Here is a 20,984-nt window from a genome sequence, read left to right on the forward strand (position 1 = left end):
AGCCATTTGGGTTTCCCATTCTGTAACCCCACCTGGACTGTCTGGAAAACTCGAATAAATTTTTACAAGTGTCCTGGAGAGCATGCAGTGAGAGTTTTACCTATGAGCTTATCTATTAGATCACGTTCCACCCTTCCTTTCCCCACCTGCCCTGCACATCCTTCCCTAAGGCAGCTGTCAGGTGGACAACGGATGGGCGGTAGGGATGAGGCTGGGTTTAGATTTTGGAGCATTCATTAACTGTGTGATCCTGAGCTAACCATTCCGAGCCCCAGTTCCCATTTATTACACTGGGATTAGTAATACCTGCCTCATAAGGCTGCTGCAAGAAATGAATGGGATAATGCGCTTGCCTCATGATAAGGGCTGGATAAATCTTCATTTCCTCAGTTCTTTCCCCATAATGTTAATGGAAACTGGGGACAGATTACCTCTTGACTCTGGCTAGCCATGTGTGTCACTGATGTATAGGGAGTGTGATGATCAATTACACATAATGAACAATTTCATGTGGATTTATCATAACCGTCTGTGTTAATCTTTGTTAGAATTTGCTTACTGAGGACGGTCAGCTCTTCGTTTTTTAAAATGCTGAGTAAAATGCTGCAAAGCAAAGAGATATTAATAGAGGACAGATCATTGTTTTTCTGCTAAAATGCAGCATAACCTTTTGAGATTTTGGTATCAGGGGAGAGAGATCTAGCACTTTAACCTACTGTTTACTAGACAGATGAAGGCAAACTTTGTTTTGAATGCCCCCTCTGACTTTTCGTGTCACCCTTGTTCTGTTTCTGCTTTCCCATCTCCCCACTAACCCGATGGCAGCCCTGTTCACATCTACTAGTGATTTGGTTTTCTTAGGGGAAGTTACCTTCTTTTTTCTTTTTTGTACAAAAGTAATATATATCCATTATGAGGAAAAACCGTATGTATACGTGTATATACATATGTAAAAGTCATGTGTAATTACTGTTGATGCCATCCCGGATCTCCACAGACAAGGAGCTGTTACCATCCCCACTCCACTAATGATGAAGAGGATGACATGACCAGGATGACACTTACAACTAACATTTATTAAGCATTTACTATGGGCCAGGCGGTGTTCTGAATGCCTCATCTGTATTAACTCAGCTTTATTTTTTCTCTTAACACTTATACCTGCCATACTATACATTTATTTGTTTACTGTCTGTTTCTCCCCACCAGAATATAAATGCCTTGGGAAGAAGTATGTGGCCTGTTTTTATTCATACCTACATCCCCAGGGTACCCCAAAGTGCCTTGTACTGTAACAGGCATTTAAAAAATGTTTGTTGAATAAATAAATTAGTCTTCGTAACAATGTGGGTGAACCTCATCGCATCTGGTGAGGGCCTGAATACAGAACACAACAGTTGAATAACAGAATTTGCTCTCTCTGCCCTATGTGTCTTCAAGGTGAGACATGATCATCCCGAGGCCCTGTTTCTGCAAATAAAGGCAAGGTTGAGGAAAAAATATAGAAAAGGGGATGCATGTCTTCAAAGCCTTTCCTCCCCTTCCGGATGGCACTCTGATGCCACCATCCTCTCTTCCCTGTTTGGAAGTCCAGCCTTTATGTCTGAGGCACACAACCTGTACTCAAAGAATCTGATAAAACATGGTTTACTCTACGGTATAAATGATCATAAGGCATTTCTTTTGACTCTTTCTGGGTGTTTGTATTTTATTTAAGACAAAACCTTCTGAATGTTTGGAATGTTTGGAATAACCAAGAGGCCTCTGGGAGAAATATCTTTGGGTAAGGAAGTCCACACATAAGGCTCACCACTAAGGTTGATTGTAATTTAAAGTAAAGCACTCCAACTCCGCTGGTATAAGGAAGTTAATGTACTTTTCAAAATGTTTTGACTCCCAAGGAGTATCAAGGGATAAAAAAAAAAAAAGGGAGGAGTGAATATGCGTCAGAAAAGGCAATTAAATAGCATCCTCAGTTGCTTAAGGCTACATATTTTGTATCTGTTGCTTCAGCAATCATTATTACCTCATCAGTTGTACAAACTTCTATGCATGATATAACTCAGATGGTCATTTGCACATGACCAGTCAGTGGTTGCACAAGGAACCTCAACCACATTCCCCCAACTCCTGGTCCCCTGTTCAAATACTCCTCATCTTTTCTTTCTGAATGTAAGCTGAATATGTATGATGAATAGATGTCATTTCAACAAGACAGAATTTGTGTATCTGAATTTAAAGTGCAAGAGAGACCAAACATCATCATCTTTTATAGTAAACTCTGTGTGTGTGTGTGTGTGTGTGTAATATGAAGGTCTTTCCCAAAGGAACATGACCTCTGACCTCGGGTGAGCATGCTCTCTGGTTAAGATCATTTTTTTTCAAATGTAGACTCCACACCCAGTGTGGAATCCAATGTGGGGCTTGAACTCACAACCCCGAGATCAAGATGTGGGCCGATATCAACAGTCAGATGCTCAACTGACTGAGCCACCCACATGCCCCAAGATGAATTTTTTCCCCAAGAGTTTAAAGTGATCTACAGACTACCTAATTAGAACCTCACTGCTCATCTCCACTATCCCTTAGTTCCTTAACTGATCCTGAGAGGTTAAATGACTCTGACAGGGTCATTCAACTCCAAGTGGCCTTTTCTAGAACCTGGCTCCCTTAGGCTTTCAGACTGATAAAAAAGGATGAGAGTTCTGAGTCAGCTTACTGGATTCATCTACATAGAGTCTGATAAATGTGTAAGTCCATTTGATAGGCTTAATATAGGAAAAATTTCACTATGCAAATCCCTCTTTGAGATAAAAATTTCACAACATTTTACTGATTTTCCTCATATTCAACAAGCAAGTTTACTTTGCCATTGTTGCTTTGACTAGTACTACTAGCTTCAGACCATAATCAACATGCTCTTGTCTATGAAGTCATGACAAGCAGCAGATCTATTTTTTAAAGTATTAGAGACTGATTTATATTTCTAGGCAAAACAATGTCTAAGCAAAGGGATCCACAAGGAAAATGCCACAGAGCTCTCATTTTAGAACAGTTCAATGGAAGAAGATACAGAATTTCTTCTTTGGATGTCTCAGAAGCATGATGCTCACTTAACTTTTAAATTCTAAATCTAGGGGTGCCTGGGTGGCTCAGTCACCAAAAGCGTCTGCCTTTGGCTCAGGTCATGATCCCAGGGTCCTGGGATTGAGCCCCATATCGGGCTCCCTGCTTGGTGAGCCTGCTTCTCCCTCTCCCTCTGCTGCTCCCCCTGCTTGTGCTCTCTCTCTCTGTCAAATAAATAAATAAAATCTTAAAAAAAATAAAAATAAAAAATAAATTCTAAATCTAGAAATGGTTGCCAAATTAGGGTATCAGAAATTAACAAATCACACAAAAAACATGAGCTAATAAATGGCCTTTATCATCAAAAACTCAATTTCATTAGCGGGGCACCTGGGTGGCAGTTGGTTAAGCAATTGACTCCTGGTTTTGGCTCAGGTCATGGTCTCAGGGTCGTGAAACTGATCCCCATGTGGGGCTCCGCACTCAGTGTGGAGTTTGCTTAAGACTTTCCCTCCCTCCCCCTCCCACATGCATTCTCTCTAAAATAAATTTAAAAAATTCAAATTTATCACACATATACAAAAAAATTGGAAAGTGAATTTTATAAGAATATGACTCATTTTATAAATTAAAAGCTTAAAACTACAGTGTCTTTTAATTAGCAAGTATCAATGGAGCATTAAAAACAATTTACAAAATTGCATTTTACACACATGGGTTTTTAAGAACAAATGGGATTTGTAAATCAAGAAACATGTTAATAATGTTTCAGGTTTAATTTGCCTATTAAGAATTCAAATAATCTTGTACAATAAAAATGCAAATATCTACAGCTATAACAAATTAATATTACTCATTTCTCATTATGTTATTCTCTCTTGTAAAATAAAAACTCGTCATATTCTCCAGGAGGAATTTGTGTTTAATAATATGATCATTCATTAAGTGTAAAAAAATTTACATGGACATATGACTAATTCCAACCTGCAACCTCACTGGTTTTTTTTTTTTTTAAATAAAATAGCTTTAAATTATTTAATTTCTTATGATTATAGGCAGTAACCTGAATAAAATTTAAATTCAAAAAAGCAAATTATTGCCAAGGAGAAAAATATATACCTCCCCCAAATTTTAATATATTTTAATATATTAGGTCATTAACCAATTTAACTGAAATGGGGAAAAAAACTAAAGTAACAGAATAAAGCAACTCTAAATTGCTCAAATCCCAGAATGGCTAATTCAAGAATGGTAATAATTTAAGACAAAATACTCTGGAATTAAATATATGTACAGATCATCTATAATCCAACCAGTTAAAAACATGTCTTAATGGGACACTTATACTCTAGTTCCTTAAAAGTGTGTTAACTCATATACATATTTACTTGAATACAGTCTCCCCAAATTGAGAGGGCATGGCAAAATGTAGTAGTGTGCATCTATCCACTTGGTTCCACATTTCAACCAGAGAAGCATCCATCAACACCCTAGCTTAGAATAAATTCTAGTAAGAGCAGTGTTCTGCAAACCAAAATTCTAAACCAAGGATTCTTGCAAAAGAAGAAAGATTACGTGCTTACCGTATAGAGTTCATTAAGAACCTTCATCAGATCCTCATGAAGTTGGAATGCAATCTCTTTGCTCTATAATTAAGAAGAAATTAAGAATATTTAAAAATGTAATAGAAACTTGTTTCTAAATTATTTATATCTTAAAAAGTCCAGTGACTGAAAATAGAAGAATGTATATAATACAATGGAAGGCCAGCATACCCCTAAATAATAAACATCTTTGACCAAGCTGCCCCCTTTCTTTTTTTTAATAAGTAAGCTCTGTGCCCAACATGGGGCTTGAACTCAAGACCCTGAGATCAAGGGTCACATGCTCTACTGACTGAGCCAGTGAGGCACCCCCCCCGCCCTTTTTCTTTTTAATTACAGTATAGTTGACACACGTTACATTAGTTTCAGGTGTACAACATAGTGATTCAACATCTCTGTATGTTATGCTGTGCTCACAAGTGCAGCTACCATCTGTCACCACACAATGTTATTACAGTATCATTTATATTCCCTATGCTGTATCTTTCATCTCCATAACTTATTCATTCTATAACTGGAAGCCTCTATCTCCCACTCCCTTTCACCCATTTTGCCCATCCCCCTTCCTCCCTCCCATGTGGCAACCACCAGTTTGTTCTCTACATTTATGGGTCTGTTTCTGCTTGTTTGTTTTGCTTTTTAGATTCCAGATGTAAATGAAATCATACGGTATTTATCTTTGTCTGACTTACTTCACTTAGCATAATACTCTCTTGGTCCATCCATGTTGTTGCAAATGGCAAGATTTGATTCTTTCTTATGACTCAGTGATATTCTACTATATATACACACACACACACACCCCACATCTTTATCCATTCATCTATCAATGGACCCTTGGGTTGCTTCCGTATCTTGGCTATTGTAGATAATTCTACAATAATCACAGGGGTGCATATATCTTTTTGAATAAGTGTTTTCATTTTCTTTGAGTAAATAACCTATAGCAGAATTACTGGATCATATGATACTTGTATTTTTAATTTTTTTTTAAAGATTTCATTTTTAAGTAATCTCTACATCCTATGTTGGCTTGAACTCATGAAACTCAAGATCAAGAGTCGCATGCTCCACCTACTAAGCCAGTCAGGTGCCCCTCTATTTTTAATATTTTGATTTCTGAAGTGGCTGCACCAATTAACATTTCCAGCAACAGTGCACGAGGGTCCTCTTTACTCCATATCCTTGCCAACAGTTATTTCTTATCTTTTTGATTCTATCTAAATGGCCCTTTCTAGATACTAGATGTGTGCACCAACTGTCACCAGAGACTGGGTAGAGGCAAATAAGTAGAGTCTGAATGGCTCTCCCACCATCTGAGTCAGACTTTATCAAGAAGAAAGAAAAAGTAAGTTTTCAGAACAGAATTTTACTTAGTTGCATTATTCATTAAAGAATCAGAAATAGGGGCGCCTGGGTGGCTCAGTTGGTTGAATGCCTGACCCATGACTTTAGCTCAGGTCTTAAATCTCAGGGTCATGAGTTCAAGCCCCACATTGGACTCCACACTGGGTGTGGAGCCTACTTAAAAAAAAAAAAAAAAAAAAAAAGATGAATTCCAGCATCCCATCTTACTACTGTCACAAAGAAATTTTGTGATTCCCAAAAAGCTAAGTTAGAAACCAAAACAGAAATTAACTCTCCCTTTCAAAATAATATTTGACTGACTATAATTTTAACTTTAAGAAAGCACTTTCAAAGCAGTGAGATGGTGAGGCCACTTATCATCCATATACTTTTGCTTCTGGATTTATTAACTTTTTTTCAAGTTTTTAGTTGAATTCCAGTCAGTTAACATACAGTGTAATATCGGTTTCAAGTGTACAATCTAGTGATTCATCATTTCCATACAACACCTGGTGCTCATCTGCATTTATTATTTTCATTAAGATGAAAAAGAGTTCTACGCTTCCGCTCAGTTGGTAAATAACCAGCATTCAAAACAGTCTTCCCTGGGCTAATTCTGTGACTTTGATATATGAGTATTTGAATATTTTTTCCAGCAAAATCTATAAGTTATTTTAAAGGAAATGATATATCCAAATTAATTTTTATTTTCTTCCTGTTTTGAGTTCATGATGTAGTCAGCTACAGAGAGTGGAAAAAATGTAGTGTGGCTTCATCTACAGTTTAAATCAAGAACAACATCCATTGGATCATTTACGTGTCCCTCACTGGACTGTCCGCATTGGGGGTAAGGGCCATATCTTTACCAGCTCTGTGACTCTGGTGTCCTGCACAGTGCTTGGGAACCAGGCCAGGACTAGGGAGGGCAGGTGAGGCACCAATGGTATGGTATTTAAGGCGGCATTCCCTCCCTGGCTAGACCATGTCCTGCTGGCGCACATGGGAAGCTTCCAATAAACACTTGCTAAATAAACCTACACACAAGCTGAAATACTGTGTCTGTGTAATAGCTCAAGTAGTTACTACAAGTGCTGAAGGCTGGCCACTGGTGAGAGAGAAGAAAGGAAAGTCCCACAGGCCACTCTTAAGAAAATGTAAGGGAGGGCGCCTGGGTGGAACAGAAAGTTGGGCATCTGACTCTTGCTTTCAGCTCAGGTCATGGTCTCGAGCCCCATGCCGGGCTCTGTGCTTAGTGTGGAGTCTGCTTGGGATTCTCTCTCCCTTTGCCCCTTCCACTCATCCTCCCTCCCTCTCTCTCAAATAAATAAATAAATCTTAAAAAAATGAAAATATTAGGATCTGGATAAAACACAGTCCATCTGCAAACCCACGACAGTCACTGGCTCAGGCCTCCCTCAAAAAAGGCCAAATGTGATGAAGCAAAAACTCTTGAAAGAAAAAACAGTGTGGGAAGATGACATCAGAGCAGTACCCGAACTTTGAGGAATTCAAATTCATTAGCAGCACTAGTCACTGGGTCTTCTTGACGTGTTAAAGAGTACTGCTGTTTATCAAGCTCTGCTAACTTCTAAAATCCTTAAATTGGAGTTAGAGACTTTATGTTTTGCTGTGTCCCTGATATGTGAAGAGGTGGATTATGAATCACTCAAGGGTGAAAGAAAAGTCACAAGTGAGCAAATGAAGCCAAATGAAACTCATTTAATTTTCCTCAAGTCTTGGTTATTCTGACCGTATACATTACACCGCAATCTCCTATGTCTTCAGTTTGGTGTTATTTTAATATCAAATTTCATCCAAGGATCTGGGTCACCAATTCAGAACTCTCTAATGGGATCAAAGGCCACTAAGTGACTCTGCTCAGCTGTCCACATTTCAGGTAGAAAGTCCAAAAATAAAGTATTTCTTGGCAAAGACTTAGGACAATAACAACGACAAAAAATCCCTTAGGTCCGATTAGCCCTAAACAAGAATATTTAAAATCAGATTGAAGACTTAGGTTTAGGGTGATAAGAGTCCTGCCAAGCTATCCTAGGTCAAATATCTCAGAACAAGCAAGAAGATTCTTTGTACATTTCACATTTTATAAGATTTCAGGTAACGAGTAGAAGAAATCTGGCATCACAAATTGTGCTCTACCAAGCATACTCTTACATTTTTCTTTCACCTTTTCCCAGAGGCCCTGAAATATAAAAAAATTTGTCTAAGAGGCCATATTGCATAACGCTTAAAAGCAAGGACTCTGGAGTAAGAATGCCTGGGTCTTAAGTTTCAAAGACTTTGGATTCCCGTGGGCCTCAGTTTCCAGATCTGTAAACTGAATATAGTCATTGTGCCTATCTCATAGGGTTGATGAGAGCATTATCAGACAACACATACATAACATTTAGATTAATACCTAACACACAGTAAACATTCCATAAATATTATAATTATTTCTTTCCCAGACACTATTTGTAATGGCAACTTCCTTGAGCAAAAAGGCCATGTTGTATTTTTCTTTCTCATGGTCTGTGAGGACAATTGCTGCATTGACTTTCATGTAGAAAGTGCTTGGCAGATACTGGTTGATTTGATTTTCCTGTCCCTCCCCATTGCCCTGGCCATTAGATCTCTCCAGGTGACGCCTGATTTGGAAGGGCCTCAAGTATTGTGCTCTAGCCCTCGGGCTTTACTTCCATCCGTAGCCCCTTGCCACATAGGTACACTATACTTACCGGTAATGTCTACGTTCCATTTTCATGGGGGTACCACCACTAGTGGTACTAGATGAATTAATCGAACATCCACTAGGAAATGGAAATTTCCTCAAGTCAACATGAAAAGATATAAACAAATCATGAAAGAGGACTTAAGGATCCTGGTTCCCATGGGAATTTCAGATGTTCTGAAAAGTTGGTGGGGAGTTCCTTTCAGGTTTGTAAACCCCTGCCTAGCCTCATGACACACAACCAAAGTCACTGCCTGCTTGCGTTAAATCACAGTCCAAATCCTCCATGGTCTAGAAATAATTTCAAAATTAACTACTATCTTCCCAACACAACTTCTTTAGTCTGCAAAGGTTGTTACAGAACTGGACTGTGCTCCGAAGCACTAGTTCACGTGACTAATCCTGAAACGTGAATTCACAAATACACACGGGCTGGACACGACATCAAGTCCTCGTCCGAGTGCTGGGGCATGGTGCCTGTGCTGAGAGCATGGAAACAGTGAAAGGATCACCTCATGTTAGCCCCACCTCAACTATACACATGTCTCCAAATTACTACACAAATGGTGAAAAACAATCCCTTCTTCAAAATGCTACTCTAGACCCCAAAAGAAATGGTCTTAAACCAAAACATGCCTACTGGGGCACACAGGGAGTGCTGGCAATATTAGACTAATGAACGGAAACCCTCCAGTTAGAAAATATCTGGATTATCTGGGGTGCCTGGGTGGCTCAGTCATTAAGCGTCTGCCTTCGGCTCAGGTCATGATCCCAGGGTCCTGGGATCGAGCCCAGCATCCAGCTCCCTGCTCGGCGGGAAGCCTGCTTCTCCTTCTCCCACTGCCCCTGCTTGTGTTCCCTCTCTAGCTGTCTCTCTGTCAAATAAATAAAGAAAATCTTTAAAAAAAAGAAAATATCTGGATTATCAAAGCCCATCAAAATTAAGTAGGTAAAATATGCCTCTGCATTCTATTTCATTAAAAATTTGAAAACAGTGAAGCAGACCCTTGATCCTTGAACAAGAACTGCTAAGTAAGAAAAATGATACCTCAGTATTAAGAAAAGCAATCAATGTCCCCTTACAAGAGAAAAGAATAACTATGAAATGATATATGCTTGAAATCAGGTATTTTCTATGTTATTGGAGATTGGTAGATTAAAACTACTTTTGCAAAGGGCAGGAGAGCCCCCCCCCCCCCAACTGCTTCAGGTATGGAGTTGGAAACGGGAAGAATTGGGTTTCTGCTCCCATTAATGTGAGTCTATGTAAGTTCCAGTGATGGTAAAACTTCTAATACATTACAATAAGACTCTGAGATTCTGACCCAAGGAGAAGGAAAATGGTTAGAGCTTCAATTCAGTTGTCATGTATTGTCTCCAATGTGTAAACCGAGACTTGAATACCAAGCCTATTTCTAATTGTATATTATTTATTGTCACTTTGATGTTTCAGACCTCAGATATAAGTTTAAATTTAACAGTCCCAAAGTGTTATACCTTTTTGCATTATAAAAATGAATTAAGTACACTGAAGAACACTGGAAAAATAGAGAACAGAGGGACACACCCACTACTATTACAGTTTGATGTATTTCCTTCAAGTTTTTCATCTAAACATAGGTCTGCATTATAATCATTCTATAATAATGGAGTATCTTTTTCTTTTTTTTAAGATTCTATTTATTTATTTGATAGAGAGAGACACAGCGAGAGAGAGAACACAAGCAGGGGGAGTGGCAGAGGTAGAGGGAGAAGCAGGCTTCCCGCGGAGCAGGGAGCCCGATGTGGGACTCGATCCCAGGACCCTGGGATCATGACCTGAGCCGAAGGCAGACGCTTAACAACTGAGCCACCCAGGCGCCCCATGGAGTATCTTTTTCTACTCTGCTTTTTTTTTCAGTTACAATACATTTCCCCATCTACTTACGTAATTTTCAGAACCATTGTTACTGGATTCATAGTAACTACCCAGTGAATGTATATTAGCCATTCTTCTATTATGGTTACCAAAATTTCCATTACTATTTTCCATTAACCATTCATCATTTATTTACTTATTCATTCAATTTTACCAATCTGCCTTAAGCACTGTGAACTATTATCATAAATGCTGGTCTGAGGGCGTATCTTGCATTTTATGTTGTATCCTTAAGCTCAATTCCCAGACATGAGATTAGTAGGATGGAAGTATTGACATTGCTAAGACCCCTGATACGTATCAGAAGATCATTTTCTAAAAGGGTTCTAATGAATTTTTATTGCTTCCAGAACAACAGTGTCACTCAAGTCAGAATCGGGTTCATCCACGATTCACTTCTCCCTAAAGAAGGAGTCATCAATCCTATCTATTCTGGCTGATCCATTCTTCTGCATGCCATTAGAATAGAATCAAAAAAAAAAAAAAAGATCTAATTATGTCCTTTCTCTGATTAAAGTCCTCCAAAGGCTTGCTCTATTTTTTCAGGATAGAGTTCAAAATTCTTAAATCACCCATAACCTCCCCTGTCTACCTAGCCTACTTCACCTTCCACAAATCTCAAACGATTATCTTTCAGCCTGGTCATAAAATGCCACCTCACCTGTCCTGCTTTTACATCTCTGTATTTTCCCCAGGCTGGCCCCCTGTCAGGACTCTCCTCCCTTTTCTTACCTGCTACAATCCTATCTGCTACTCTGAAAACCTTCTTTTAATGTCACCTTGACTCCCAAAGAAAGACACGACATCTTCCCTTCTCTGTGATTTTTAAAAAATGATTTTATTTATTTATTTCAAAGAGAGAGAGAGAGAGCGCAAGCATGAGCGGGGGTGGGGAGGGAGAAGACGACTTCCTGCTGAGCAGGGAGCCCGATGCAGAACTCAATCCCAGGACCCCGAGATCATGACCTGAGCTGAATGCAGATGCTTAACAGACTGAGCCACCCAGGCGCCCCCTTCTCTGTGATTTTATAATATATTCATTTTTCACCACTCTTAGGCTGTATAATTTAGTGGTTAAGAGTTCATACTCTAAAATCGAACTGCCTATTAAACCTGTTATAGTCTGTGCCTAAGTTAAATAATTTTGTGAGACCTCAGTTTTTTTCAATGGCAAAATGGAGACACCAGTAGTTTCTATGTCAGAGTTTTATTGGGATGGTCCTTATTGATACTTAACACAAAACGTGGCATACAGTGAGTGTTAAGCTGATGCTACCCACTAATATTACACTTACCACATTTCTTTCTCTCCTCATAAACAGAGTTTCTTTGAGAGCAGGCACTATGTCCCGGGCCTGCTTGGGTAGCTGGCATACTATAGATTCTAGACACACATTTGTTGAATGAATGGACCCAGACCTGAGTAAATAAAGCATGGCGTCTGCCCTCCACAGTTTAAAGTCTCACGGAAGAGCCAGACATGCTCCAACAACTTTCTATACAGAGCACAGTAATAAGCACTATACTGTGTGGGCCCTGGCCAGGATCTTTAATTCTGGAGGCCTGCAGACTTGCTCCCTGGAAACTCCCAGAAATAAGAGAGAGAAAGGCAGAAGAAAGAGCATAATTAATACAACCACATGTGAGTACACTGAGCAATCAATCAAGGGATCTATGTGGTTGGATTAAATGACCAATTCAGAGGGCTTCTGGCTTCTCACAGAGGTATTTTTAAAGTAAATCCATTGTGATGACCAGAATGCTGACCTTATGCTGAGTCAGAGTGAGAATAAGAGAGAAAGAGGAAAACCAGATTAAATATTTAATGAGAAGATTTTAAATGACTTTAGTGTCTCACGCTCAGTGAGCTTTGGATGTAAATTTTGGTTAAAAGGGTCAGTCCATCCTTCCACAGTGTGTGTGCTTTTAAGTTTCCAAGGCTCCTGTTCATGTGTCTTTATAATAATAGATTCTTTTAAATCACATAAACTCGGAAGACAGAAGCAACAGCATCCTCCAAAATGCCTAATGGAGAAAGTCGGGATGGTCTTAATAGCCGGAACCAAGCTTCTGGATAACATTTAATAGTGTTTCTATACATTTCCCTTCTATCCGTCAAGGGATGTGGTTTTGTGTTTATTACAACGCACAACTAAGTATCAGTGCGTGGAATTAGCCTCACAATCTACTTCATTTCTGAGGAGAAAACCAATCAATATTCTCTTAGACAAAACTCCATGCCATGAGAAAATGTGGGAAAATCAGAATCATAGATGCATGGGAGACAGAACTTCATTTTGAAACAAGACAAAACTTAATCTTCAAGGATGTACCTGGAACATCTCCTAGAATATTTACTAATAAATTGCTAGGCAAATGTGGCATTTGGCACCCAGGTGAAAAAGGCCTGCTGTTGCTTGTGAAAGTTGAGCCTGAAAGCCAGCAATCTGAGAGGTGCAAGGCACTTACACACCAACGTCACTCATAACCTCCCAGGTACACACAGCACCAGAACAGACAGATGAAGTAACTCAAGATGCACATTTAAAATCCCACAGGGAATAAAGGAGATGAGACAACTGTTTTCATCTTCAGCTTGCATTCCCTCAACTCTCCAAGAAACATAATTTTTCATGCTAGGGTTATTTTTCTACTCAAAATGGTGATAAATTCGAAATACCTTTTTAGTGTCACTAAATGAATAATCACTTAGGCATAAATTCTCAGTAGCTGATATAAACAAACCCACCCAATTAAAAAGAGAATGTGTGATGAAATTCTGGTTCAGACTGTAATATAATTAACTAAAAGTAGAAGAAATGTGTATTTCCAGATCATTTTTTCAATATGTATGCGCTTTACAAAAATTTATCAACTCAACTTTATTAACATTTCTTTGTATTAGCACAGTAAGAATATATTTATTAGCATGGAAAGGATATAATAATATATTTTCTATAGTATATGAACCTGAGTCTACAAATTTATTACCAAAGCCAACTGTCTTTCTCTCCTGTGGCAGATGTCATGGGCAGGGATCCTAAGCCACACTGCTTCTCAGTGTGACCAAAAGCTTCTATCGATGGCACCACTGGCTGAGGTTAGGAGTAGAGTCTGTGGTGAAGCAAACTAGACCACATTGTGTAGGGAACCACACTGTGTAAGATCTCCGTCTTAACAGCACTGCGGTAAGAAAAATCCAGGGACTGTTTACAGAAATACATCAATTAAGTAGATTTGTTCATTTATAAGTCATCCATTGAATTAGTAAGCAAAAGGCAGAGATTGAGATACTAATAAAAGTTCACTGATTCATGTACTCACTCATTCTACCAGTTCCTATGAGTATCTTCTATGCATCAAGGTTAGAAAAGGAGCCTTACATTCAGATAAACACAACCATTTCAATTCAGTCTAATTTATGCTTATTCAAACAATCTAAACCAAGTAAAATCTCTACATACAAATCTTGAACCAAACTCAAAATTTAATAAACTAATCAATCTTCAAGAATTTAACCTAGGGGCACCTGAGTGGCTCAGTTGGTTAGGCGTCTGCCTTTTGGGTCGTGGCCTCAGGGTCCTGAGATGGAGCCCTACACTGGGGCTCCTTCTCTCTCTGCCCCAGCCCCCTCCCCGCTCGTGCTCTCTCTCTCTCAAATAAATAAAATCTTAAAAAAAAAAAAAAGAATTTAACCTAAATCAGAATCTTCCTTTACAGATCTGTATTTAGCTTAAAACTAATAGTACCATCTCAGAACTACAAGTGGTCTATAGAACTAACCATGTATTTAAGTAAAGGATGGAAGAAGAAACAAATTCCCACAGGTAAGTGTCTCTTCATCAAACACTTGACTCCTTGAATACAATCAGAGAAATTTAGAAAATATTTGTGGCTAGTGGGCAAATGTACATGGGATGACAGCCTACCTGAAAGATGAAAAAAACCCCAAAACCTTCAATATGGTCTAGGGTCAGACTATTTAAATAGCTTTTACTTCTCTGAGCTGTTTTCTCATCTGTAAAATAGAGAATATTAAAATATCCAGTTGACCCCTGAACAATGTAAGTTTGAACTACATGGGTCCACTTACACGCGGGGTTTTTTCAATAAAAACAGTACAGTACTGTAAGTGTATTTTCTCTCCTTTATGACTTTCTTAATAACATTTTCTTTTCTCGAGCTCATTTTATTGTAAGAATACAGTAAATAATACATATAACATATAAAATATGTGTTAATTGGCTGTTTTTGTTATCGGTAAGGCTTCCAGTCAACAGTAGGTTATTAGTAGCTAAGTTTTAGGAGATTCAAAAGTTACATGCAGATTTTCAACTATGAAGGGGGTTGGCCCCCCTAACCCTCACGTTGTTCAAGAGTCAACTGTATACTTCCTAGGATTCTTAAAAGGATTAAATGAGATAGCCATTGTTTGTGCCCAACAGAGTATCTGGCACATACGAAGAACTCCATAAATGTAAGTTCTGTCATAATGATGCTATTATCAGCTCAGTGTCATATCCTTGTTTCATCTCATGAAGTCACCCTCCATTTTTCTAAATGCTGACCCAAGTGTATTCATAATGACTTTCAACTCGGTATGTCTCAGATGGTCACTTCAACATAATTCAAGATTTACTTTCTAGAATACTTAAATTTTGTTTGAGGTACTATAGCAAGGAGGTAAAGTCCATTCCAAAGCTACGACAAAACAAACTCCATTGAGCTCCCCCTTGCTGACACCAGACTGCGGTAACTGTTAGAATGTCTTCCTTAGGCTCAGGAACTTGTCTCCCCTCTTATTCTATCATTGGTCTTAACTCCTGTAGACTTACAGAGCTAGTTAATTGTAAGCTATCTTCTATATGACAGGTCTTCAAATATGTGAAGACAGCTACTCTGTCCTAGCTAAGGCTTAAGTACTTTCTTTGTACTCAACATTCCCAGTGTCTTTATTCCTTACGGTGACACAGTTTAAAGAAATCAGACAGCATTCTCCTTGCCCCCCAGATTATTACTGTCTTGCAGCTAGTGGTACGAAAGACACTTTTATACTTCAAGGGGTGAAGGCTAAAATCTTGAAAGGATTATTAGGAAACAACACCCCCCACCCCTGTGACTTACAGTCATTTGCAATTGCCCTGTTTTGTGGAAGCAGTCCAAACCCATGTCTGTGTGGTTAATATAAGCCCAGGAATCTTGGAATCACTATTAGATTATTTTTCTTTTCCAATAGGGTAAAGAGCCATCAGATAAAAGAGTAAAAGCCTTAAGAAAATCTGACTAGGACAGACCATTTATAAAACAACAGCAACAATAACGAAGCATTCAAATAATTCTCAATCTATGCAGATGCACACTTTTTGAAGACAATATCATTATAAGCATTGAACTGCTCTATAGCCATAATTCATGACACAGCAAAAATGACCAGCCAGATTAACAATGCAATAGCTTTCCCCAAGACCAGCTTCTTCTCATTCCAATTTACTCTTCACAATGCTTTCAACAAACAAAGCTGATTATGTCGTATCCCTGAGTAGAAGTCTCTCTTGGTTTCCTTGGTTGCTTAGATGACAACCTACCAATTCCTCAAGCTAAGAAAATTCTTGTTCTCCAGTCCCTTGCACCCCCACCAAATATGCCTTTCTAAATCTCAGATAGCTGTTAACCCACTGTGTATGCTTCTCCAACCTATAGGCTACGTTCTTAATCCCAGCCAGCTGTGTAATTGATGTGAGGTTTAGGTTGAGGCAAAAAGGAGGTGGCCTAATATATCTTTACAACTCACTACTGTTAAGAGTTAGGTAGATGGGGCCACCAAGAGCCCTACCTACCATCATCTTCCCCTACCACCATTTCCTAGATATGTGCTAGGCTTGATCAGAACCCCAGGACCTTGTTCTTTGCTGTTCTCTCTGTATAAAAGAATGCACTTGTCCTAATTCCTCTGTAAAACGTAAGTTTAAGATGATGATCAAATGCCACTCTGTGAAATCTTTCTCCATTTTCCTAGGCAGTATGCTTTACAATCCCCTCTGTGCTCTTGTGGTCTTAGGTCCTTTCTCTGTAAGAGCAGTTACTGATTTATAATGTAATTTTTATCTCTATACATCCTATCCTTATTAGATTATGAGCTCCCCTGGTGTACTGAGGATTTGTGTCTTACTCACTTTTGTAACCTCAGAACCCACCATTGTGCCTGTTGCACAATGATAATACATGTTTGTTGAATGAATAGTAAAATAGAATGTCTATTTTGTTTTGAAAAAGAAAGTTGATTTCCCTAAAGTTTCAGAAAAAATGAAAAGAGAAAGAAAAGTAAAAGTTACAATGGATTTGTCATAATTGTTCAGTGGAATTATAAGACCTTGCCAAATAATAAAATATTATTTTAGTAGACCCCTGCAATATCCATCTTAAGAGCTAAAGAGATGAAATTTTTATGGGCATGTTTATTCAAGCCAGTGCACTAAGCCAATTATGAGTCTGTGGTCACTTAAACCTATCAAAGTTTAAAAAGTAAAATGGTGCATGTATTTATTAACTATCAATTATTGAACATTACTGGTTTTCCCCAATCTATATAGTTCACATCTTCAACATCAAAATTTTTTATTTTCATAACTTTCTAGGTTCATCTGACAATGTATTTAGTTGGCAAAATTTTTGCTTGTCTCTAACTGCTTCTCTAATAAATTTTTTTTTCCCTTTGAAATCAATCTGACAGACATAATCAGTTCTGTTTGTAATGCATATTTTTGGGTTGTTATAATTCAAGGTATCACCAGTGTTTCTTAATTCAAATATTTAGTCTATGTGCAATATGGCATTTCCTACAGCTGCTAGAAATCTTCTAGAATCCTACAATGTGAAATTAAACATAGTCTTCAAATGGTAAGAAGCCTTGGCTAGCAACCAGAATATTGTTTTCAGGTTGCTTTAGAATTTATTGATCTCAACTGCAGACACCTCGACATATGGTAGGAATGTTCTCTCCTCATCGGTTCTTTACTTAAGGCTGCAATTTCCTTCTAGGATAAGGAGAATGGTAAGAATTCAGAGCCACAGGGCTCCTTGAAAATGAATTTTATTAAGTGCTGATCTTTTATAAGTAACTGAATGGTATTTCTGAATGCTATTTTTTTTAAAGATTTTATTTATTTATTTGACATAGAGAGAGAGAGAGAGAGAGTACAAGCAGGGGGAGTGGCAGGCAGAGGCAGAGGGAGAAGCAAGCTCCCCACAGAGAAGGGGGAGCCCGATGTGGGACTCGATCCCAGGACTCCAGGATCATGACCTGAGCCGAAGGCAGTCACTTACCAACTGAGCCACCCAGGCACCCTGAATGCTATTTTTTACCCCTCTTTATGGGAGGTAAGAGGCTGGGTACCTTTTGACCTACTCCATGTTTGTTAATTTAATCTAGAGTTGTAAACCCTGTAACTGAAAAATCAAATTGGAACATTTCTTTAAAAAAAAAAAAATGTGCTTGGGAGAATGGAGGACTCAGTAAGAATCAATTGTTCTCAACTTAGACCAACTCCTCCTGCCCAGGGACATCTGGTATTATCTGAAAACATTTTTGGTTGTCACAAATGGTAAGGTGCTATTGGCGTTTAGTTGCGTAGGGAAATCCAGTCATCCAATTCTTGTCCTCCCATAAGTAAGGTCTCATTTTTTCTCTGGCTCCTTCCAATATTTTTTTTCTTTAGTTTTCAGTTTGATTATGATGTATTTGGGTATTGACTTTTAAAGATTAATTCTTTTGATGAAAAGCTTGCATTTTGTTGAGCTTCTTAAATGTGTAGGTTTCTTTGCCATATTTGGAAAGTTTTCTTGCAATTATTTTTTCAAATATTTTTTCTGCATAAACTCTTTTTTCCTCTCCTTCAGGGACTCTGCAGTCTGCTGATACAAATGTCAGACTTTTGGTATTGTCCCAAAGGTCCATGAAGCACTGTTCATTTTTTCAAATTTTTTCCCTGTTGTTCAGATTGGACAACTTCTATGAATCTGTCTTCAAGATTAACAGAAATTAATCTGACTCTTCCCTCTGTTACCTCCGTTCTGCTATTGAACCCATTTAGTGAGTTTTAAAAATTTTGGTTACTTTCTGTCTTTCCCTTCACTTCAAGAATGTTTGTCCTTACTTCTTGGGACATTTTAATTGTAATTGCTTCAAAAGTCTTTGGTAGATAATTCCAATATTTGCATCAATTCAGAATCATCTGTTGATTATCTTTTCCCATGTGAACTGAAGTAATTCCTGGTTCTTTACATGCTGAGTAATTTTGGATTGTATTCCAGATATTCTGAATACTATGTTATGAGATGTGGAGTCTTATTTAAACCATATGGAAAATGTTGATTTTTTTTTTTTTAAGATTTTATTTATTTATTTGAGAGAGAGAGTGAGAGAGAGAAAGAGCACAAGAGGGGGGAGCGGGAGAGGGAGAAGCAGACTTCCTGCTGAGCAGGTAGCCCGATGCGGGACTCGATCCCGGGACTCCAGGATCATGACCTGAGCCGAAGGCAGTCGCTTAACCAACTGAGCCACCCAGGCACCCGATATTTTTGTTTTATCAAGAAATCAACCTGGTTGGATTCAGGAAGCAAATTCTGACCAGCCTTCCATAGGTTGTAGTTTCAATGTAGGTTCTGTTTTCAACATCTTTGTAACACTATTTGGATCTGTCCTGTACATGTACCATCCAGTGTTCATTCTGGAATCCAGGCAGTGGTCTATCCCTTGGCTCAGCTCTCAAAATCTACGGTAGGTATACTGCTTAAAATCAGACCTAAGCATATCCAGCTCGGGGTAAGCTGAGGATTTCATAAAGAACTTTATGGGGAATGCCTAGCTGGCTCAGTTGGTGGAGTGTGTGACTCTTGATCTCGGAGTTGTAGTTAGAGCCTCACATTGGGTGTAGAGATTGCTAAAAAATAAAATCTTAAAAAAAAAAAAAGACTTCATGGGATTGTTTTTTTAATCTTCACCATCTCTGTAATCTCCCTGGTACTTTCTGGTTCCTTGGGACACCCCTTTTGAGTCCTCTGACCAGAAAGCTTGTACTTTAGTTTTTCCACTCTGTCATAAACTTCCCATGTGATTTTCCTCTGATTTCTCGTTCTTGGGAAGTAGACTGCATATAATAGTGTTGCTTAAATCTAGTCGTTGATACTGGATCTTGTTGAAATGCCTTGAAATTTCTGCTATGTAGGTGACACTCACCTCTGGTTTCTAGTATAATGTAAATATTCATTATTTATTCATTCAGTAAACATTAACTGAACACCTACTATGTGCTAGTCAGTGTTTCAGTGAATGATACAAGGATACTTCCCTCAGGAACTTACACTTAAATTGAGGGGAAACGAAGTGAATAAATATTAAGTAAATATACAATATGTCAAAAAGAGATAAGTGCTTTAGAGAAAAATATAGTGAGAGAAGGGAGGTGGGGGTGCAGACTCTCACTCAGAGTAAGGTGGGAGCCAAGAGAGTGAGGAAAGGAGTAATGAGATCTGCTTGAAGTTAAAAGGATTGTTTCAATTCTTCCTATTTATATATTTGATAAGTCATTTCAAAGGTGATTTGGGAGGTAAGACAGTTGGGGGTCCATGTGCAACCTGCCATCTTGCTCAGAAGTTCCCTGATACCATGTCTCTTCATTTTAATCATCTGAATTCTGTATGTTCAAAGCACAGTTTTCAAGTGTACCTGGAGAACAGGCCAACTCTTCATTAACAAACAGCATTTGGAGTGGAATTAGTTACTGTTTATAGTAACCCACTTTTTTTTTTTTTTTTTTTTTTTTTACAGCAAACACTGACTCGTATACTCTGGGCCAAGTTTCTTTAAGGGTTTTAATTTACAATAAATAATTCTTGTGCATCTTATAAAATATGTTCATTGTACAAATATCAGAAATCACAAATAAGCAAACAGAAGGAAAAAAGGTAACTTAGAAATATTCATTTAAAATAATTTTGGTCTATACAACTTCAAGATTTTATTTATTTGACACAGAAAGAGAAAGCACAAGTAGGCAGAGCGGCAGACAGAGAGAGAGGGAGAAGCAGGCTCTCCACTGAGCAGGGAACCGGACACGGGGCTCGATCCCAGGACCCGGGGATCATGACCCGAGCCGAAGGCAGCCGCTTAACTGACTGAGCCACCCAGGCGCCCCCATTTTTTTTTTTTTTTAAACCACAAGTAAGTCTCAGGGCTTTTCAACAACTGTTCTCAATGTAATTATGGGCTCAACCACTAACAGGAGAGCGTCAGGACCACCGTACCATGCTGCACGAGAAAAAT

The 20,984-nt window shown here is 38.5% G+C and overlaps 1 protein-coding gene across 22 annotated transcripts in view; it reads right to left on the reverse strand.

Moving 5' to 3' along the window:
- SRGAP1 (SLIT-ROBO Rho GTPase activating protein 1) overlaps positions 1-20,984 on the reverse strand; it is a 316,037-nt gene that overhangs the window by 148,660 nt on the left and 146,393 nt on the right. For all 22 annotated transcript variants that reach the window (XR_010411473.1, XR_010411472.1, XR_010411471.1 and 19 more), the window contains exon 4: positions 4,650-4,712. Coding sequence is in view for 13 of the 22 variants with exons in the window: in XM_064590954.1 (XP_064447024.1) it covers positions 4,650-4,712 (63 nt within the window). In the remaining 9 variants the exon portion in view is untranslated. The remainder of the gene's footprint in view (positions 1-4,649; positions 4,713-20,984) is intronic.

The sequence above is a fragment of the Mirounga angustirostris genome, unplaced genomic scaffold (assembly GCF_029215605.1).
Source record: "Mirounga angustirostris isolate CCGP_5_RB_7025 unplaced genomic scaffold, mMirAng1.0.hap1 SCAF_5, whole genome shotgun sequence".
In the NCBI taxonomy this organism is placed as follows: Eukaryota; Metazoa; Chordata; class Mammalia; order Carnivora; family Phocidae; genus Mirounga; species Mirounga angustirostris.